The following is a 25283-nucleotide window of genomic DNA, read 5'->3' as shown; positions in this document are numbered from 1 at the left end:
GTACAGACTCACGCTCACCCAGCAGTGATAACCTGTGCACAGACTCACACTCACCCAGCAGTAATAACCTGTGCACAGACTCACACTCACCCAGCAGTAATAACCTGTGTACAGATTCACACTCACCCAGCAGTGATAACCTCTGCAATGACTCACACTCACCCATCAGTGATAACCTCTACACTGACTCACACTCACCCATCAGTGATAACCTCTACACTGACTCATACTCACCCAGCATTGACTACCTCTGCAAAGACTCACACTCACCCCGAAGTGATAACCTGTGTACAGATTCACACTCACCCAGCAGTGATAACCTCTGCAATGACTCACACTCACCCATCAGTGATAACCTCTACACTGACTCACACTCACCCATCAGTGATAAACTCTACACTGACTCATACTCACCCAGCATTGACTACCTCTGCAATGACTCACACCCACGCATCAGTGATAACCTCTACACTGACTCACACTCACCCATCAGTGATAACCTCTATACTGACTCACACTCACCCAGCAGTGATAACCTCTGCAATGACTCACACTCACCCCTCAGTGATAACTTCTACACTGACTCACACTCACCCATCAGTGATAACCTCTACTCTGACTCACACTCACCAAGCAGCGATAGCCTGTGCATTGACTCATACTCAATCAGCAGTGATAACCTGTGCACAGACACACTCACCCAGCAGTGATAACCTCTGCACTGACTCATGCTCACCCAACAGTGATAGCCTCTGCACTGATTCATACTCACCCAGCATTAATTACTTCTGCACAGACTCACACTCACCCCGAAGTGATAACCTGTGTACAGTCTCGCACTCACCCCGCAGTGATAACCCGTGTACAGACTCACACTCACCCCGAAGTGATAACCTGTGTACAGACTCACACTCACCCCACAGTGATAACCTGTGTACAGACTCACACTCACCAGCAGTGATAACCTGTGTACAGACTCACACTCACCCAGCAGTGATAACCTCTACACTGACTCACACTCACCCATCAGTGATAACCTTTACACTGACTCACACTCACCCAGCAGTGATAACCTCTGCACTGACTCACACTCACCCAGCAGTGATAGCCTCTACACTGACTCACACTCACCCATCAGTGATAACCTCTACACTGACTTACACTCACCCAGCAGCGATAGCCTGTGCACTGACTCATACCCACCCAGCAGTGATAACCTGTGTACAGACTCACACTCACCCAGCAGTGATAGCCTCTGCACTGACTCATACTCACCCAGCATTGATGACCTGTGTACTTACTCCCACTCACCCATCAGTGATAACCTCTACACTGACAGTGATAACCCGTGTACAGACTCACACTCACCCCGAAGTGATAACCTGTGTACAGACTCACACTCACCCCACAGTGATAACCTGTGTACAGACTCACACTCACCAGCAGTGATAACCTGTGTACAGACTCACTCTCACCCCACAGTGATAACCTGTGTGCAGACTCACACTCACCCAGCAGTAATAACCTGTGTACAGACTCACACTCACCCAGCAGTAATAACCTGTGTACAGACTCACACTCACCCAGCAGTGATAACCTCTGCACTGACTCACACTCACCCAGCAGTGATAACCTCTACACTGACTCACACTCACCCAGCAGTGATAACCTGTGTACTTACTCCCACTCACCCATCAGTGATAACCTCTACACTGACTCACACTCACCCATCAGTGATAACCTCTATACTGACTCACACTCACCCAGCAGTGATAACCTCTGCAATGACTCACACTCACCCCTCAGTGATAACTTCTACACTGACTCACACTCACCCATCGGTGATAACCTCTACTCTGACTCACACTCACCAAGCAGCGATAGCCTGTGCACAGAGTCACACTCACCCAGCAGTGATAACCTCTGCACTGACTCACGCTCACCCAACAGTGATAGCCTCTGCACTGATTCTTACTCACCCAGCATTGATTACTTCTGCACAGACTCACACTCACCCCGAAGTGATAACCTGTGTACAGTCTCACACTCACCCCGCAGTGATAACCCGTGTACAGACTCACACTCACCCCGAAGTGATAACCTGTGTACAGACTCACACTCACCCCACACTGATAACCTGTGTACAGACTCACACTCACCAGCAGTGATAATCTGTTCACAGACTCACACTCACCCAGCAGTGATAACCTCTGCACTGACTCACAATCACCCAGCAGTGATAACCTCTGCACTGACTCACACTCACCCAGCAGTGATAACCTGTGCACTAACTCACACTTACCCAGCAGTGATAACCTCTACACTGACTCACACTCACCCAGCAGTGATAACCTGTGCACTGACTCATACTCACCCAGCAGCAATAACCTGTGCACAGACTCACACTCACCCAGCCGTCATAACCTCTGCACTGACTCACACTCACCCAGCAGTGATAACCTCTACATTGACTCACACTCACCCAGCAGTGATAACCTTTGTACTTATTCCCACTCACCCATCAGTGATAACCTCTACACTGACTCACACTTACCCATCAGTGATAACCTTTACACTGACTCACACTCACCCAGTAGTGATAGCCTGTGCACTGACTCATACTCACCAAGCAGTGATAACCTGTGCACAGACTCACACTCACCCAGCAGTGATAACCTCTGCACTGACTCACACTCACCCAGCAGTGATAGCCTCTACACTGACTCACACTCACCCATCAGTGATAACCTCTACACTGACTCACACTCACCCAGCAGCGATAGCCTGTGCACTGACTCATACCCACCCAGCAGTGATAACCTGTGTACAGACTCACACTCACCCAGCAGTGATAATCTGTGTACAGACTCACGCTCACCCAGCAGTGATAACCTGTGCACAGACTCACACTCACCCAGCAGTAATAACCTGTGCACAGACTCACACTCACCCAGCAGTAATAACCTGTGTACAGATTCACACTCACCCAGCAGTGATAACCTCTGCAATGACTCACACTCACCCATCAGTGATAACCTCTACACTGACTCACACTCACCCATCAGTGATAACCTCTACACTGACTCATACTCACCCAGCATTGACTACCTCTGCAAAGACTCACACTCACCCCGAAGTGATAACCTGTGTACAGATTCACACTCACCCAGCAGTGATAACCTCTGCAATGACTCACACTCACCCATCAGTGATAAACTCTACACTGACTCATACTCACCCAGCATTGACTACCTCTGCAATGACTCACACCCACGCATCAGTGATAACCTCTACACTGACTCACACTCACCCATCAGTGATAACCTCTATACTGACTCACACTCACCCAGCAGTGATAACCTCTGCAATGACTCACACTCACCCCTCAGTGATAACTTCTACACTGACTCACACTCACCCATCAGTGATAACCTCTACTCTGACTCACACTCACCAAGCAGCGATAGCCTGTGCATTGACTCATACTCAATCAGCAGTGATAACCTGTGCACAGACACACTCACCCAGCAGTGATAACCTCTGCACTGACTCATGCTCACCCAACAGTGATAGCCTCTGCACTGATTCATACTCACCCAGCATTGATTACTTCTGCACAGACTCACACTCACCCCGAAGTGATAACCTGTGTACAGTCTCGCACTCACCCCGCAGTGATAACCCGTGTACAGACTCACACTCACCCCGAAGTGATAACCTGTGTACAGACTCACACTCAACCCACAGTGATAACCTGTGTACAGACTCACACTCACCAGCAGTGATAACCTGTGTACAGACTCACACTCACCCAGCAGTGATAACCTCTACACTGACTCACAGTCACCCATCAGTGATAACCTTTACACTGACTCACACTCACCCAGCAGTGATAACCTCTGCACTGACTCACACTCACCCAGCAGTGATAGCCTCTACACTGACTCACACTCACCCATCAGTGATAACCTCTACACTGACTTACACTCACCCAGCAGCGATAGCCTGTGCACTGACTCATACCCACCCAGCAGTGATAACCTGTGTACAGACTCACACTCACCCAGCAGTGATAGCCTCTGCACTGACTCATACTCACCCAGCATTGATGACCTGTGTACTTACTCCCACTCACCCATCAGTGATAACCTCTACACTGACAGTGATAACCCGTGTACAGACTCACACTCACCCCGAAGTGATAACCTGTGTACAGACTCACACTCACCCCACAGTGATAACCTGTGTACAGACTCACTCTCACCCCACAGTGATAACCTGTGTGCAGACTCACACTCACCCAGCAGTAATAACCTGTGTACAGACTCACACTCACCCAGCAGTAATAACATGTGTACAGACTCACACTCACCCAGCAGTGATAACCTCTGCACTGACTCACACTCACCCAGTAGTGATAACCTCTACACTGACTCACACTCACCCAGCAGTGATAACCTGTGTACTTACTCCCACTCACCCATCAGTGATAACCTCTACACTGACTCACACTCACCCATCAGTGATAACCTCTATACTGACTCACACTCACCCAGCAGTGATAACCTCTGCAATGACTCACACTCACCCCTCAGTGATAACTTCTACACTGACTCACACTCACCCATCGGTGATAACCTCTACTCTGACTCACACTCACCAAGCAGCGATAGCCTGTGCACAGACTCACACTCACCCAGCAGTGATAACCTCTGCACTGACTCACGCTCACCCAACAGTGATAGCCTCTGCACTGATTCTTACTCACCCAGCATTGATTACTTCTGCACAGACTCACACTCACCCCGAAGTGATAACCTGTGTACAGTCTCACACTCACCCCGCAGTGATAACCCGTGTACAGACTCACACTCACCCCGAAGTGATAACCTGTGTACAGACTCACACTCACCCCACACTGATAACCTGTGTACAGACTCACACTCACCAGCAGTGATAATCTGTTCACAGACTCACACTCACCCAGCAGTGATAACCTCTGCACTGACTCACAATCACCCAGCAGTGATAACCTCTGCACTGACTCACACTCACCCAGCAGTGATAACCTGTGCACTAACTCACACTTACCCAGCAGTGATAACCTCTACACTGACTCACACTCACCCAGCAGTGATAACCTGTGCACTGACTCATACTCACCCAGCAGCAATAACCTGTGCACAGACTCACACTCACCCAGCCGTCATAACCTCTGCACTGACTCACACTCACCCAGCAGTGATAACCTCTACATTGACTCACACTCACCCAGCAGTGATAACCTTTGTACTTATTCCCACTCACCCATCAGTGATAACCTCTACACTGACTCACACTTACCCATCAGTGATAACCTTTACACTGACTCACACTCACCCAGTAGTGATAGCCTGTGCACTGACTCATACTCACCAAGCAGTGATAACCTGTGCACAGACTCACACTCACCCAGCAGTGATAACCTCTGCACTGACTCACACTCACCCAGCAGTGATAGCCTCTACACTGACTCACACTCACCCATCAGTGATAACCTCTACACTGACTCACACTCACCCAGCAGCGATAGCCTGTGCACTGACTCATACCCACCCAGCAGTGATAACCTGTGTACAGACTCACACTCACCCAGCAGTGATAACCTCTGCACTGACTCACACTCACCCAGCAGTGATAGCCTCTGCACTGACTCATACTCACCCAGCATTGATGACCTCTGCACAGACTCACACTCACCCCACAGTGATAACCTGTGTACAGACTCACACTCACCCAGCAGTAATAACCTGTGTACAGACTCACACTCACCCAGCAGTGATAACCTGTGCACAGACTCATACTCACCCTGCAGCGATAACCTGTGCACAGACTCACACTCACCGAGCAGTGATAACCTCTGCACTGACTCACACTCATCCAGCGGTGATAACCTCTACACTGGCTCACACTCACCCAGCAGTGATAACCTGTGTACTTACTCACACTCACCCAGCAGTGATAACCTGTGTACTTACTCCCACTCACCCATCAGTGATAACCTCTACACTGACTCACACTCACCCAGCAGTGATAACCTCTGCAATGACTCACACCCACGCATCAGTGATAACCTCTACACTGACTCACACTCACCCATCAGTGATAACCTCTACACTGACTCATAATCATACTCACCCAGCATTGATTACCTCTGTGTACAGACGCACACTCAACCCACAGTGATAACCTGTGTACAGACTCACACTCACCAGCAGTGATAATCTATGCACAGACTCACACTCACCCAGCAGTGATAACCTGTGCACAGACTCACACTCACCCAGCAGTTATAACCTGTGCACAGACTCACACTCACCCAGCAGTGATAACCTGTGTACAGACTCACACTCACCCATCAGTTATAACCTGTGTACAGACTCACACTCACCCAGCAGTAATAACCTGTGTACAGACTCACACTCACCCAGCAGTAATAACCTGTGTACAGACTCACACTCACCCAGCAGTGATAATCTGTGTACAGACTCACGCTCACCCAGCAGTGATAACCTGTGCACAGACTCACACTCACCCAGCAGTAATAACCTGTGCACAGACTCACACTCACCCAGCAGTAATAACCTGTATAGAGATTCACACTCACCCAGCAGTGATAACCTCTGCAATGACTCACACTCACCCATCAGTGATAACCTCTACACTGACTCACACTCACCCATCAGTGATAACCTCTACACTGACTCATACTCACCCAGCATTGACTACCTCTGCAAAGACTCACACTCACCCCCGAAGTGATAACCTGTGTACAGATTCACACTCACCAGCAGTGATAATCTGTGCACAGACTCACACTCACCAAGCAGTGATAACCTGTGCACAGACTCACACTCACCCAGCAGTAATAACCTGTGCACAGACTCACACTCACCCAGCAGTGATAACCTGTGTACAGACTCACACTCACCCATCAGTGATAACCTGTGTACAGACTCACACTCACCCAGCAGTAATAACCTGTGTACAGACTCACACTCACCCAGCAGTAATAACCTGTGTACAGACTCACACTCACCCAGCAGTGATAATCTGTGTACAGACTCACGCTCACCCAGCAGTGATAACCTCTGCACAGACTCACACTCACCCAGCAGTAATAACCTGTGCACAGACTCACACTCAACCAGCAGTAATAACCAGTGTACAGACTCCCACTCACCAGCAGTGATAACCTGTGCACAGACTCACACTCACCCAGCAGTAATAACCTGTGCACAGACTCACACTCACCCAGCAGTAATAACCAGTGTACAGACTCCCACTAACCAGCAGTGGTAACCTGTGTACAAACTCACACTCAACCAGCAGTTATAACCTGTGCACATACTCACACTCACCCAGCAGTGATAACCTGTGCAGAGACTCACACTCACCCAGCAGTGATAACCTCTGCACTGACTCACACTCACCCAGCAGTGATAACCTGTGCACTGACTCACACTCACCCAGCAGTGATAACCTCTGCACTGACTCACACTCACCCAGCAGTGATAACCTCTGCACTGACTCACAATCACCCAGCAGTGATAACCTCTGCACTGACTCACACTCACCCAGCAGTGATAACCTGTGCACTGACTCATACTCACCCAGCAGCAATAACCTGTGCACAGACTCACACTCACCCAGCAGTCATAACCTCTGCACTGACTCACACTCACCCAGCAGTGATAACCTCTACAATAACTCACACTCACCCAGCAGTGATAACCTTTGTACTTATTCCCACTCACCCATCAGTGATAACCTCTACACTGACTCACACTTAACCAGCAGTGGTAACCTCTGCAATAACTCACGCTCACCCATCAGTGATAACCTCTACACTGACTCACACTCACCCATCAGTGATAATCTTTACACTGACTCACACTCACGCAATAGTGATAACCTCTGCACTGACTCACACTCACCCAGCAGTGATAGCCTCTACACTGACTCACACTCACCCATCAGTGATAACCTCTACACTGACTCACACTCACCCAGCAGCGATAGCCTGTGCACTGACTCATACCCACCCAGCAGTGATAACCTGTGTACAGACTCACACTCACCCAGCAGTGATAACCTCTACACTGACTCACACTCACCCATCAGTGATAACCTTTACACTGACTCACACTCACCCAGCAGTGATAACCTCTTCACTGACTCACACTCACCCAGCAGTGATAGCCTCTACACTGACTCACACTCACCCATCAGTGATAACCTCTACACTGACTTACACTCACCCAGCAGTGATAGCCTGTGCACTGACTCATACCCACCCAGCAGTGATAACCTGTGTACAGACTCACACTCACCCAGCAGTGATAGCCTCTGCACTGACTCATACTCACCCAGCATTGATGACCTCTGCACAGACTCACTCTCACCCCACAGTGATAACCTGTGTGCAGACTCACACTCACCCAGCAGTAATAACCTGTGTACAGACTCACAATCACCCAGCAGTAATAACCTGTGTACAGACTCACACTCACCCAGCAGTGATAACCTCTGCACTGACTCACACTCACCCAGCAGTGATAACCTCTACACTGACTCCCACTCACCCAGCAGTGATAACCTGTGTACTTACTCCCACTCACCCATCAGTGATAACCTCTACACTGACTCACACTCACCCATCAGTGATAACCTCTACACTGACTCACACTCACCCAGCAGTGATAACCTCTGCAATGACTCACACTCACCCCTCAGTGATAACTTCTACACTGACTCACACTCACCCATCAGTGATAACCTCTGCAATGACTCACACTCACCCCTCAGTGATAACTTCTACACTGACTCACACTCACCCATCAGTGATAACCTCTACTCTGACTCACACTCACCAAGCAGCGATAGCCTGTGCATTGACTCATACTCACTCAGCAGTGATAACCTGTGCACAGACTCACACTCACCCAGCAGTGATAACCTCTGCACTGACTCACGCTCACCCAACAGTGATAGCCTCTGCACTGATTCATACTCACCCAGCATTGATTACTTCTGCACAGACTCACACTCACCCCGCAGTGATAACCCGTGTACAGACTCACACTCACCCCGAAGTGATAACCTGTGTACAGACTCACACTCACCCCACAGTGATAACCTGTGTACAGACTCACACTCACCAGCAGTGATAATCTGTTCACAGACTCACACTCACCCAGCAGTGATAACCTCTGCACTGACTCATAATCACCCAGCAGTGATAACCTCTGCACTGACTCACACTCACCCAGCAGTGATAACCTGTGCACTAACTCACACTTACCCAGCAGTGATAACCTCTACACTGACTCACACTCACCCAGCAGTGATAACCTGTGCACTGACTCATACTCACCCAGCAGCAATAACCTGTGCACAGACTCACACTCACCCAGCCGTCATAACCTCTGCACTGACTCACACTCACCCAGCAGTGATAACCTCTACATTGACTCACACTCACCCAGCAGTGATAACCTTTGTACTTATTCCCACTCACCCATCAGTGATAACCTCTACACTGACTCACACTTAACCAGCACTGGTAACCTCTGCAATAACTCACACTCACCCATCAGTGATAACCTCTACACTGACTCACACTTACCCATCAGTGATAACCTTTACACTGACTCACACTCACCCAGTAGTGATAGCCTGTGCACTGACTCATACTCACCAAGCAGTGATAACCTGTGCACAGACTCACACTCACCCAGCAGTGATAACCTCTGCACTGACTCACACTCACCCAGCAGTGATTGCCTCTACACTGACTCACACTCACCCATCAGTGATAACCTCTACACTGACTCACACTCACCCAGTAGTGATAGCCTGTGCACTGACTCATACTCACCAAGCAGTGATAACCTGTGCACAGACTCACACTCACCCAGCAGTGATAACCTCTGCACTGACTCACACTCACCCAGCAGCGATAGCCTGTGCACTGACTCATACCCACCCAGTAGTGATAACCTGTGTACAGACTCACACTCACCCAGCAGTGATAACCTGTGCACAGACTCAAACTCACCCAGCAGTGATAACCTCTGCACTGACTCACACTCACCCAGCAGTGATAGCCTCTGCACTGACTCATACTCACCCAGCATTGATGACCTCTGCACAGACTCACTCTCACCCCACAGTGATAACCTGTGTACAGACTCACACTCACCCAGCAGTAATAACCTGTGTACAGACTCACACTCACCCAGCAGTAATAACCTATGTACAGACTCATACTCACCCAGCAGTGATAACCTCTACACTGACTCACACTCACCCAGCAGCGATAGCCTGTGCACTGACTCATACCCACCCAGCAGTGATAACCTGTGTACAGACTCACACTCACCCAGCAGTGATAACCTCTGCACTGACTCACACTCACCCAGCAGTGATAGCCTCTGCACTGACTCATACTCACCCAGCATTGATGACCTCTGCACAGACTCACTCTCACCCCACAGTGATAACCTGTGTACAGACTCACACTCACCCAGCAGTAATAACCTGTGTGCAGACACACACTCACTCAGCATTAATAACCTATGTACAGACTCATACTCACCCAGCAGTGATAACCTCTGCACTGACTCACACTCACCCAGCAGTGATAACCTCTACACTGACTCACACTCACCCAGCAGTGATAACCTGTGTACTTACTCCCACTCACCCATCAGTGATAACCTCTACACAGACTCACACTCACCAGCAGTGATAATCTGTGCACAGACTCACACTCACCCAGCAGTGATAACCTCTGCACTGACTCACAATCACCCAGCAGTGATAACCTCTGCACTGACTCACACTCACCCAGCAGTGATAACCTGTGCACTAACTCACACTTACCCAGCAGTGATAACCTCTACACTGACTCACACTCACCCAGCAGTGATAACCTGTGCACTGACTCATACTCACCCAGCAGCAATAACCTTTGCACAGACTCACACTCACCCAGCCGTCATAACCTGTGTACAGACTCACACTCACTCAGCATTAATAACCTATGTACAGACTCATACTCACCCAGCAGTGATAACCTCTGCACTGACTCACACTCACCCAGCAGTGATAACCTCTACACTGACTCACACTCACCCAGCAGTGATAACCTGTGTACTTACTCCCACTCACCCATCAGTGATAACCTCTACACAGACTCACACTCACCAGCAGTGATAATCTGTGCACAGACTCACACTCACCCAGCAGTGATAACCTCTGCACTGACTCACACTCACCCAGCAGTGATAACCTGTGCACTAACTCACACTTACCCAGCAGTGATAACCTCTACACTGACTCACACTCACCCAGCAGTGATAACCTGTGCACTGACTCATACTCACCCAGCAGCAATAACCTTTGCACAGACTCACACTCACCCAGCCGTCATAACCTGTGTACAGACTCACACTCACTCAGCATTAATAACCTATGTACAGACTCGTACTCACCCAGCAGTGATAACCTCTGCACTGACTCACACTCACCCAGCAGTGATAACCTCTACACTGACTCACACTCACCCAGCAGTGATAACCTGTGTACTTACTCCCACTCACCCATCAGTGATAACCTCTACACAGACTCACACTCACCCATCAGTGATAACCTCTGCACTGACTCACACTCACCCAGCAGTGATAACCTGTGTACTTACTCCCACTCACCCAGCAGTGATAACCTCTGCACTGACTCACACTCACCCAGCAGTGATAACCTCTACACTGACTCACACTCACCCAGCAGTGATAACCTGTGTACTTACTCCCACTCACCCAGCAGTGATAACCTCTACACAGACTCACACTCACCAGCAGTGATAATCTGTGCACAGACTCACACTCACCCAGCAGTGATAACCTCTGCACTGACTCACACTCACCCAGCAGTGATAACCTCTACATTGACTCACACTCACCCAGCAGTGATAACCTTTGTACTTATTCCCACTCACCCATCAGTGATAACCTTTACACTGACTCACACTTACCCATCAGTGATAACCTTTACACTAACTCACACTCACCCAGTAGTGATAGCCTGTGCACTGACTCATACTCACCAAGCAGTGATAACCTGTGCACAGGCTCACACTCACCCAGCAGTGATAACCTCTGCACTGACTCACACTCACCCAGCAGTGATAGCCTCTACACTGACTCACACTCACCCATCAGTGATAACCTCTACACTGACTCACACTCACCCAGCAGCGATAGCCTGTGCACTGACTCATACCCACCCAGCAGTGATAACCTGTGTACAGACTCACACTCACCCAGCAGTGATAACCTCTGCACTGACTCACACTCACCCAGCAGTGATAGCCTCTGCACTGACTCATACTCACCCAGCATTGATGACCTCTGCACAGACTCACTCTCACCCCACAGTGATAACCTGTGTACAGACTCACACTCACCCAGCAGTAATAACCTGTGTACAGACTCACACTCACCCAGCAGTAATAACCTATGTACAGACTCATACTCACCCAGCAGTGATAACCTCTGCACTGACTCACACTCACCCAGCAGTGATAACCTCTACAGTGACTCACACTCACCCAGCAGTGATAACCTGTGTACTTACTCCCACTCACCCATCAGTGATAACCTCTACACTGACTCACACTCACCCAGCAGTGATAACCTCTACGCTGACTCACACTCACCCAGCAGTGATAACCTCGGCAATGACTCACACTCACCCATCAGTGATAACCTCTACACTGACTCACACTCACCCATCAGTGATAACCTCTACTCTGACTCACACTCACCAGCAGCGATAGCCTGTGCACTGACTCATACTCACCCAGCAGTGATAACCTGTGCACAGACTCACACTCACCCAGCAGTGATAACCTCTGCACTGACTCACGCTCACCCAACAGTGATAGCCTCTGCACTGACTCATACTCACCCAGCATTGATTACCTCTGCACAGACTCACACTCACCCGGCAGTGATAACCCGTGTACAGACTCACACTCACCCCGAAGTGATAACCTGTGTACAGACTCACACTCACCCCACAGTGATAACCTGTGTACAGACTCACACTCACCAGCAGTGATAATCTGTGCACAGACTCACACTCACCCAGCAGTGACAACCTGTGTACAGACTCACACTCACCGAGCAGTGATAACCTGTGTACCGACTCACACTCACCGAGCAGTGAAACCTGTGTACAGACTCACACTCACCCAGCAGTGATAATCTGTCTACAGTCTCACACTCAGTAGTGATAACCTGTGTACAGACTCACACTTACCCAGCAGTGATAAGCTCTGCACTGACTCACACTCACCCAGCAGTGATAACCTGTGCGCAGACTCACACTCACCCAGCAGTCATAACCTTTGTACAGACTCACACTCACCCAGCAGTGATAACCTGTGTACAGACTCACTCAGTAGTGATAACATGTGTACAGACTCACACTCACCCAGCAGTGATAACCTGTGCACAGACTCACCCAGCAGTGATAACCTGTGCACAGATTCACACTCACCCAGCAGTGATAACCTCTGCACTGACTCACACTCACCCAGCAGTGATAACCTCTACACTGACTCACACTCACCCAGCAGTGGTAACCTGTGCACAGACTCACACTCACCCAGCAGTGATAACTTCTGCACAGACTCATACTCACTCAGCAGTGATAACCTGTGAACAGACTCACACTCACTCAGCAGTAATAACCTGTGTACAGACTCACACTCAGTAGTGATAACCTGTGTACAAACTCACACTCACCCAGCAGTTATAACCTGTGCACATACTCACACTCACCCAGCAGTCATAACCTTTGTACAGACTCACACTCACCCAGCAGTGATAACCTGTGTACAGACTCACTCAGTAGTGATAACATGTGTACAGACTCACCCAGCAGTGATAACCTCTGCACTGACTTACACTCACCCAGCAGTTATAACCTGTGCACAGACGCACACTAACCCAGCAGTGATAACCTCTGCACTGACTCACACTCACCCAGCAGTGATAACCTCTGCACTGACTTACACTCACCCAGCAGTGATAACCTCTGCACTGACTCACACTCACCCAGCAGTGATAACCTCTGCACTGACTCACACTCACCCAGCAGTGATAACCTCTACACTGACTCACACTCACCCAGCAGTGATAACCTGTGCACAGACTCACACTCACCCAGCAGTAATAACCTGTGCACAGACTCACACTCACCCAGCAGTAATAACCAATGTACAGACTCCCACTCACCAGCAGTGATAACCTGTGCACAGACTCACACTCACCCAGCAGTGGTAACCTGTGCACAGACTCACACTCACCCAGCGGTGATAACCTCTGCACAGACTCATACTCACTCAGCAGTGATAACCTGTGCACAGACTCACACTCACCCAGCAGTAATAACCTGTATACAGACTCACACTCAGTAGTGATAACATGTGTACAAACTCACACTCACCCAGCAGTTATAACCTGTGCACATACTTACACTCACCCAGCAGTGATAACCTCTTCACTGACTCACACTCACCCAGCAGTGATAACCTGTGCACTGACTCACACTCACCCAGCAGTGATAACCTCGGCACTGACTCACACTCACCCAGCAGTGATAACCTCTGCACTGACTCACAATCACCCAGCAGTGATAACCTCTGCACTGACTCACACTCACCCAGCAGTGATAACCTGTGCACTAACTCACACTTACCCAGCAGTGATAACCTCTACACTGAATCACACTCACCCAGCAGTCATAACCTGTGCACTGACTCATCCTCACCCAGCAGCAATAACCTGTGCACAGACTCACACTCACCCAGCAGTCATAACCTCTGCACTGACTCACACTCACCCAGCAGTGATAACCTCTACAATGACTCACACTCACCCAGCAGTGATAACCTTTGTACTTATTCCCACTCACCCAGCAGTGATAACCTGTGCACAGACTCACACTCACCCAGCAGTATTAACCTCTGCACTGACTCACGCTCACCCAACAGTGATAGCCTCTGCACTGACTCATACTCACCCAGCATTGATTACCTCTGCACAGACTCACCCCGAAGTGATAACCTGTGTACAGTCTCGCACTCACCCCGCAGTGATAACCCGTGTACAGACTCACACTCCCCCCGAAGTGATAACCTGTGTACATACTCACACTCACCCCACAGTGATAACCTGTGTACAGACTCACACTCACCAGCAGTGATAATCTGTGCACAGACTCACACTCACCCAGCAGTGATAACCTCTGCACTGACTCACAATCGCCCAGCAGTGATAACCTCTGCACTGACTCACACTCACCCAGCAGTGATAACCTGTGCACTAACTCACACTTACCCAGCAGTGATAACCTCTACACTGACTCACACTCACCCAGCAGTGATAACCTGTGTACAGACTCACACTCACCCAGCAGTAATAACCTGTGTACAGACACACACTCACTCAGCATTAATAACCTATGTACAGACTCATACTCACCCAGCAGTGATAACCTCTGCACTGACTCACACTCACCCAGCAGTGATAACCTCTACACTGACTCACACTCACCCAGCAGTGATAACCTGTGTACTTACTCCCACTCACCCATCAGTGATAACCTCTACACAGACTCACACTCACCAGCAGTGATAATCTGTGCACAGACTCACACTCACCCAGCAGTGATAACCTCTGCACTGACTCACAATCACCCAGCAGTGATAACCTCTGCACTGACTCACACTCACCCAGCAGTGATAACCTGTGCACTAACTCACACTTACCCAGCAGTGATAACCTCTACACTGACTCACACTCACCCAGCAGTTATAACCTGTGCACTGACTCATACTCACCCAGCAGCAATAACCTTTGCACAGACTCACACTCACCCAGCCGTCATAACCTGTGTACAGACTCACACTCACTCAGCATTAATAACCTATGTACAGACTCATACTCACCCAGCAGTGATAACCTCTGCACTGACTCACACTCACCCAGCAGTGATAACCTCTACACTGACTCACACTCACCCAGCAGTGATAACCTGTGTACTTACTCCCACTCACCCATCAGTGATAACCTCTACACAGACTCACACTCACCAGCAGTGATAATCTGTGCACAGACTCACACTCACCCAGCAGTGATAACCTCTGCACTGACTCACAATCACCCAGCAGTGATAACCTCTGCACTGACTCACACTCACCCAGCAGTGATAACCTGTGCACTAACTCACACTTACCCAGCAGTGATAACCTCTACACTGACTCACACTCACCCAGCAGTGATAACCTGTGCACTGACTCATACTCACCCAGCAGCAATAACCTTTGCACAGACTCACACTCACCCAGCCGTCATAACCTGTGTACAGACTCACACTCACTCAGCATTAATAACCTATGTACAGACTCATACTCACCCAGCAGTGATAACCTCTGCACTGACTCACACTCACCCAGAAGTGATAACCTCTACACTGACTCACACTCACCCAGCAGTGATAACCTGTGTACTTACTCCCACTCACCCATCAGTGATAACCTCTACACAGACTCACACTCACCAGCAGTGATAATCTGTGCACAGACTCACACTCACCCAGCAGTGATAACCTCTGCACTGACTCACACTCACCCAGCAGTGATAACCTGTGCACTAACTCACACTTACCCAGCTGTGATAACCTCTACACTGACTCACACTCACCCAGCAGTGATAACCTGTGCACTGACTCATACTCACCCAGCAGCAATAACCTTTGCACAGACTCACACTCACCCAGCCGTCATAACCTGTGTACAGACTCACACTCACTCAGCATTAATAACCTATGTACAGACTCGTACTCACCCAGCAGTGATAACCTCTGCACTGACTCACACTCACCCAGCAGTGATAACCTCTACACTGACTCACACTCACCCAGCAGTGATAACCTGTGTACTTACTCCCACTCACCCATCAGTGATAACCTCTACACAGACTCACACTCACCCATCAGTGATAACCTCTGCACTGACTCACACTCACCCAGCAGTGATAACCTGTGTACTTACTCCCACTCACCCAGCAGTGATAACCTCTGCACTGACTCACACTCACCCAGCAGTGATAACCTCTACACTGACTCACACTCACCCAGCAGTGATAACCTGTGTACTTACTCCCACTCACCCATCAGTGATAACCTCTACACAGACTCACACTCACCAGCAGTGATAATCTGTGCACAGACTCACACTCACCCAGCAGTGATAACCTCTACATTGACTCACACTCACCCAGCAGTGATAACCTTTGTACTTATTCCCACTCACCCATCAGTGATAACCTCTACACTGACTCACACTTACCCATCAGTGATAACCTTTACACTAACTCACACTCACCCAGTAGTGATAGCCTGTGCACTGACTCATACTCACCAAGCAGTGATAACCTGTGCACAGGCTCACACTCACCCAGCAGTGATAACCTCTGCACTGACTCACACTCACCCAGCAGTGATAGCCTCTACACTGACTCACACTCACCCATCAGTGATAACCTCTACACTGACTCACACTCACCCAGCAGCGATAGCCTGTGCACTGACTCATACCCACCCAGCAGTGATAACCTGTGTACAGACTCACACTCACCCAGCAGTGATAACCTCTGCACTGACTCACACTCACCCAGCAGTGATAGCCTCTGCACTGACTCATACTCACCCAGCATTGATGACCTCTGCACAGACTCACTCTCACCCCACAGTGATAACCTGTGTACAGACTCACACTCACCCAGCAGTAATAACCTGTGTACAGACTCACACTCACCCAGCAGTAATAACCTATGTACAGACTCATACTCACCCAGCAGTGATAACCTCTGCACTGACTCACACTCACCCAGCAGTGATAACCTCTACAGTGACTCACACTCACCCAGCAGTGATAACCTGTGTACTTACTCCCACTCACCCATCAGTGAAAACCTCTACACTGACTCACACTCACCCAGCAGTGATAACCTCTACGCTGACTCACACTCACCCAGCAGTGATAACCTCGGCAATGACTCACACTCACCCATCAGTGATAACCTCTACACTGACTCACACTCACCCATCAGTGATAACCTCTACTCTGACTCACACTCACCAGCAGCGATAGCCTGTGCACTGACTCATACTCACCCAGCAGTGATAACCTGTGCACAGACTCACACTCACCCAGCAGTGATAACCTCTGCACTGACTCACGCTCACCCAACAGTGATAGCCTCTGCACTGACTCATACTCACCCAGCATTGATTACCTCTGCACAGACTCACACTCACCCGGCAGTGATAACCCGTGTACAGACTCACACTCACCCCGAAGTGATAACCCGTGTACAGACTCACACTCACCCCACAGTGATAACCTGTGTACAGACTCACACTCACCAGCAGTGATAATCTGTGCACAGACTCACACTCACCCAGCAGTGACAACCTGTGTACAGACTCACACTCACCGAGCAGTGATAACCTGTGTACCGACTCACACTCACCGAGCAGTGAAACCTGTGTACAGACTCACACTCACCCAGCAGTGATAATCTGTCCACAGTCTCACACTCAGTAGTGATAACCTGTGTACAGACTCACACTTACCCAGCAGTGATAAGCTCTGCACTGACTCACACTCACCCAGCAGTGATAACCTGTGCGCAGACTCACACTCACCCAGCAGTCATAACCTTTGTACAGACTCACACTCACCCAGCAGTGATAACCTGTGTACAGACTCACTCAGTAGTGATAACATGTGTACAGACTCACACTCACCCAGCAGTGATAACCTGTGCACAGACTCACCCAGCAGTGATAACCTGTGCACAGATTCACACTCACCCAGCAGTGATAACCTCTGCACTGACTCACACTCACCCAGCAGTGATAACCTCTACACTGACTCACACTCACCCAGCAGTGGTAACCTGTGCACAGACTCACACTCACCCAGCAGTGATAACTTCTGCACAGACTCATACTCACTCAGCAGTGATAACCTGTGAACAGACTCACACTCACTCAGCAGTAATAACCTGTGTACAGACTCACACTCAGTAGTGATAACCTGTGTACAAACTCACACTCACCCAGCAGTTATAACCTGTGCACATACTCACACTCACCCAGCAGTCATAACCTTTGTACAGACTCACACTCACCCAGCAGTGATAACCTGTGTACAGACTCACTCAGTAGTGATAACATGTGTACAGACTCACCCAGCAGTGATAACCTCTGCACTGACTTACACTCACCCAGCAGTTATAACCTGTGCACAGACGCACACTAACCCAGCAGTGATAACCTCTGCACTGACTCACACTCACCCAGCAGTGATAACCTCTGCACTGACTTACACTCACCCAGCAGTGATAACCTCTGCACTGACTCACACTCACCCAGCAGTGATAACCTCTGCACTGACTCACACTCACCCAGCAGTGATAACCTCTACACTGACTCACACTCACCCAGCAGTGATAACCTGTGCACAGACTCACACTCACCCAGCAGTAATAACCTGTGCACAGACTCACACTCACCCAGCAGTAATAACCAGTGTACAGACTCCCACTCACCAGCAGTGATAACCTGTGCACAGACTCACACTCACCCAGCAGTGGTAACCTGTGCACAGACTCACACTCACCCAGCGGTGATAACCTCTGCACAGACTCATACTCACTCAGCAGTGATAACCTGTGCACAGACTCACACTCACCCAGCAGTAATAACCTGTATACAGACTCACACTCAGTAGTGATAACATGTGTACAAACTCACACTCACCCAGCAGTTATAACCTGTGCACATACTTACACTCACCCAGCAGTGATAACCTCTGCACTGACTCACACTCACCCAGCAGTGATAACCTGTGCACTGACTCACACTCACCCAGCAGTGATAACCTCGGCACTGACTCACACTCACCCAGCAGTGATAACCTCTGCACTGACTCACAATCACCCAGCAGTGATAACCTCTGCACTGACTCACACTCACCCAGCAGTGATAACCTGTGCACTAACTCACACTTACCCAGCAGTGATAACCTCTACACTGAATCACACTCACCCAGCAGTCATAACCTGTGCACTGACTCATCCTCACCCAGCAGCAATAACCTGTGCACAGACTCACACTCACCCAGCAGTCATAACCTCTGCACTGACTCACACTCACCCAGCAGTGATAACCTCTACAATGACTCACACTCACCCAGCAGTGATAACCTTTGTACTTATTCCCACTCACCCAGCAGTGATAACCTGTGCACAGACTCACACTCACCCAGCAGTATTAACCTCTGCACTGACTCACGCTCACCCAACAGTGATAGCCTCTGCACTGACTCATACTCACCCAGCATTGATTACCTCTGCACAGACTCACCCCGAAGTGATAACCTGTGTACAGTCTCGCACTCACCCCGCAGTGATAACCCGTGTACAGACTCACACTCCCCCCGAAGTGATAACCTGTGTACATACTCACACTCACCCCACAGTGATAACCCGTGTACAGACTCACACTCACCAGCAGTGATAATCTGTGCACAGACTCACACTCACCCAGCAGTGATAACCTCTGCACTGACTCACAATCACCCAGCAGTGATAACCTCTGCACTGACTCACACTCACCCAGCAGTGATAACCTGTGCACTAACTCACACTTACCCAGCAGTGATAACCTCTACACTGACTCACACTCACCCAGCAGTGATAACCTGTGCACTGACTCATACTCACCCAGCAGCAATAAACTGTGCACAGACTCACACTCACCCAGCCGTCATAACCTCTGCACTGACTCACACTCACCCAGCAGTGATAACCTCTACATTGACTCACACTCACCCAGCAGTGATAACCTTTGTACTTATTCCCACTCACCCATCAGTGATAACCTCTACACTGACTCACACTTAACCAGCAGTGGTAACCTCTGCAATAACTCACACTCACCCATCAGTGATAACCTCTACACTGACTCACACTCACCCAGCAGTGATAACCTGTGCACAGACTCACACTCACCCAGCAGTGATAACCTCTGCACTGACTCACACTCACCCAGCAGTGATAACCTCTACACTGACTCACACTCACCCAGCAGTAATAACCTGTGTACAGACTTACAGTCTCTCTGCAGTGACAATCTCTGCACTGACTCACACTCACTCAGCAGTTATAGCCTCTGCACTGACTCACACTCACCTAGCAGTTGCAGTCTCTGCACTGACTCACACTCACTCAGCAGTGACAGTCTCTGTACTGACTCATACTCACCCAGCAGTTATAGCCTCTGCACTGACTCACACTCACCTAGCAGTGGCAGTTTCTGTACTGACTCATACTCACCCAGCAGTTTTAGCCTCTGCATTGACTCACACTCACCCAGCAGTTATAGCCTCTACACTGACTCACACTCACCTAGCAGTGACAGTCTCTGCACTGACTCATTACAGGGCATCTCACATCCAGTCAGGATACCCAGGAGCAGCACCACCAGGGAGTTCAGCCTGTCCTCTATCCTGCTCAGATTCACCTTGGTCTCTTCCTGCAGTTTCTGGAGCTTAGAGGTGATGGAGATGATGCTGGTCTCCACTAAGTTCAACCTATCTGCCACATTTTTGGCTTTGGGGCTTTGCTGTTTGCCCCCTCCTTCTGCTCCAGCCTGCTTCATGGTCTGCTTGAACTCTTGGTGAGTGTCATGATGTTGCTCTTTAACCTCCTCAGGCTGCTCATCTGGCGAGAGGAAGTGCAGTCTGCAGCTTACAGGTCCATCACAGCTGGCGTCCTGAGGTGGCATGGCTACCAGTAACTCCAAGCAAGCAGGGTCGTCTTTCCTCTCACTGCAGTCAGGGCTTTCAGACCCCATTGCCCCTAAATCCAGCAGACTGAGCAACAAAGTCATCAGCAGCATGTTCCTGCACAAGGGGGAGTTTAGCACTGCTGCCTTACAGTCTTCAGCTATGCTCACACAAGACATAACTTCCATCATGCACTGATGGATGCAAATAGGCTGTGCAAACTCTCTGCAAGTTTTATGGGTTGGGAATTCTCTCTCTGTACACAATCCTTCATAGGCTGGGAAATCCACTCACAAATCTTCAAAGCAAATGAAGATAGTGTTTGAGGCATGCAGAGAGGAGGGGTCTGCACTTGTAGATTATCATCACACTCTGAAGAAGAGCCCTGCTTGTGTCTAAGATAACTTACTGGACTCAACCTGGCTCACACTTTATAGCATGTTGTAGGGTCAGGGTTCTGAGGTCTGGGTCAGTGGAAAAATCACAACTTTCAGAGTTAAATGTCCAGAAAAAAGCAGGCAAAGTCAATACTGAAAGTACTTTGGAAGTGTGTATATATATATATATACTGTATATATAAAGCATTTAAAGGGTTTTAATTTTGAAGTTTATTATTTAATTGATGGGAAATTGCTAAATATTTGTAAGAATGAGATTCTTAAAAACATTTAAAATGTAGATAATTTTAGATTTATTTTTTCTTTTGATAAATATATTTGAATAAATCTGTTCAGCTTTTGAAAAGTATAATGTTCATTGCTAGTTGAAATATCTGATTTTAGAAAACAGTCTGTATAAAGAATCTGAGTATATAATTGACATTGTAAGTTAGTTTGTTACACTTTTTGATTAACATTTTAGTTAGATATAATGAATGTAAAGAGGGTCTGGGTAGACTTGCACAGTTTACCTAATTTTATAGCATGATTTTAATAATCCATAGTGTTACCTGTAAAACAGACCTCAAAAAGTGTGTCACTGTGTTTCAGTGTTATGTGACAGTTCTGTTTCTGATATTCGACACTGAACATCCCAAAGGAGACATCATGGAATGGAGTATATGAAGCAAAATAATAGGACATTTCCATCTCATGTTAGTAGGAATGCCAGCTTTCTTGCCAACCATGGTAATTAGCATAAATTTGCATCACCAATTATACAGCATCTTTCTGAAACTAAAACATCAGTACTGGTTTTAAACTATTATTTATTTTCAGTTAGGCTCCCACACACTTAGGGCCAGATTTATCATTCTGGACTAACAATGCTCCCAGGAAGGGAACCTTTCCACTTAGGATTGTGGCAAACTGGCAGCATTTGCTGTCCACATTTATCACTGCACGAGCAGACACTTTTTCAATGCCACAGCATGTTCTTGCACAGCCTATCACGCGAGAGCTTGTCAATCAGCCTTGTTACATCAGTATTAGGTGATTTTAATCTGCCAGCTCTAAGGTGGTGGAGAGGTCAGGGCACAACAATTTTAAGACTGCAGCTTCTTAAATTACCATTTGCAGCTTCCTAAATTTAGAGGCCATGATTTCACTATAATATGGCATTTATTTTCTTTTAATATTTCAGTCTTCTTTATTTTCTACAGTAAGCCTATCAATATTGATCACGTTTGTAAAATACCACCTGAGTGGCTGATTTAGTCTGTCCGTCCCCTTCTCTAGTGTAACAACAAAAGTGCTTTATATATGAATGTTTGTTTTCTGAAGCAAACACTGGGCAGTATTTTCTACGTATTTATTCGCTGGTGTCCTGTTCTACTGATAGGGTAAGTTTGCTCACCTGCCTTGATAAAAACTTTTTTTCTGGAAGTCCTCTTCTGTCAGCAGAACAGCTGGAAAAGAGGATCTGTGGCAATGCTTTTAATCATTCTTCTCTTTTCCGCCCACACCTGATGCAGGAGAGCAATCTAAGGCTGGGTACATACCTGCTCATTGTGTTTCTTCGCTTTCATCTCCCGGGAATCACTTTGTGTTGATATCAGGGGTATAAAGGCAGAACTGCACTAAAACAAGTTAACTCCATAGGTTCTTGGGATTGTTTCTATTAAACTAAACCTAGTAATCTGTAGTGTGACGTTTATTGAATGATTACTTTATTTAATAGGCACATTGTTTTCTTTGTTGCATCTGAGAAAGGGCATTTTTATGACATACTACAATTTATTTCTATTGGGTTTTTTTGTGTGGAAAAGAAGTAAAACCGTTGTTATACTTGTGAGGTTAACAAAAGGGAGAAAAAGAATAGACAGGGGTTTATATAGCACTCATACTTACTTATGTGGGTATGAAGTTAGTTAAAAAAACTATACTTTAATTATTTGTTTAAAAGATATGGGGTAACAACCCCTACCGTTACACACAAACCACTACCTAATATCATGAAACTAAACTAAACTAAAAACAAGCCAACGGTAGGGGTTGTTACCCCATATCTTTTAAACAAATAATTAAAGTATAGTTTTTTTAACTAACTTCATACCCACATAAGTAAGTATGAGTGCTATATAAACCCCTGTCTATTCTTTTTCTCCCTTTTGTTAACCAATTGTTTCCAAGGGGTAGCACCGGAATCTAATGATTCTTTTTCTTACTTAAAACCAGTGTAGTGCCAGTTTATCCCTATCCCCATAGATTATACTTGTGAGGTGTCACCGTTTACCAATAAAATAGTAGGAGTTTTGTTTATCAGCCAATGTGCAATCAGTCGTTACAGGTCAGTTGCACAATAAACAGCTTTAATGTCCACGATTTTATGCAAAACTTTTCATAGAATAACAACACTGTGCCTCTTGTAACACACTATGGCCTCTATTTATCAAAGGTCTTGCGGACCTGATCCGACAGTGCGGATCAGGTCCGCAAGACCTCACTAAATGTGGAGAGCAATACGCTCTCCACATTTAACATTGCACCAGCAGCTCACAAGAGCTGCTGGTGCAATCCCACCCCCTGCAGACTCGCGGCCAATAGGCCGCCAGCAGGGAGCTGTCAATCAACCCGATCGTACTCGATCGGGTTGATTTCCGGCGATTCCTGTCCGCCTTCTCAGAGCACGCGGACAGGGTTATGGCCTTTTATCTTTAGACCGCTGCTTCATAACTTGTGTTTCTGGCGAGTCTGAAGCTCCGTATGGAGCTTGAAGGGCTGTGTTTCTGGCGAGTCTTCAGACTCGCCAGAAACGGCAGTCATGAAGCAGCAGTCATGAAGCAGCTCCATAACCCTATCCGCCTGTTCTGATGAGGCGGACAGGAATCACCGGAATTCAACCCGATCGGGTTGATTGACACCTCCCTGCTGGC

General features: G+C 48.3%; 1 protein-coding gene across 1 annotated transcript in view; it reads right to left on the bottom strand.

Moving 5' to 3' along the window:
• Positions 1-22094, bottom strand: part of LOC128635844 (fibroleukin-like) — a 93776-nt gene extending 71682 nt beyond the window's left edge. The window contains exon 1 of the mRNA XM_053688957.1: positions 21591-22094. Coding sequence (XP_053544932.1) covers positions 21591-22083 — 493 coding nt within the window. The 5' untranslated portion in view covers positions 22084-22094. The remainder of the gene's footprint in view (positions 1-21590) is intronic.
• Positions 22095-25283: the final 3189 nt, after the last annotated feature.

This window comes from Bombina bombina, chromosome 7 (genome assembly GCF_027579735.1).
Source record: "Bombina bombina isolate aBomBom1 chromosome 7, aBomBom1.pri, whole genome shotgun sequence".
NCBI lineage: Eukaryota > Metazoa > Chordata > Amphibia > Anura > Bombinatoridae > Bombina > Bombina bombina.
Note: the sequence above shows the minus strand (reverse complement) of the source record. Positions and strands in the feature narration are given on the sequence as shown.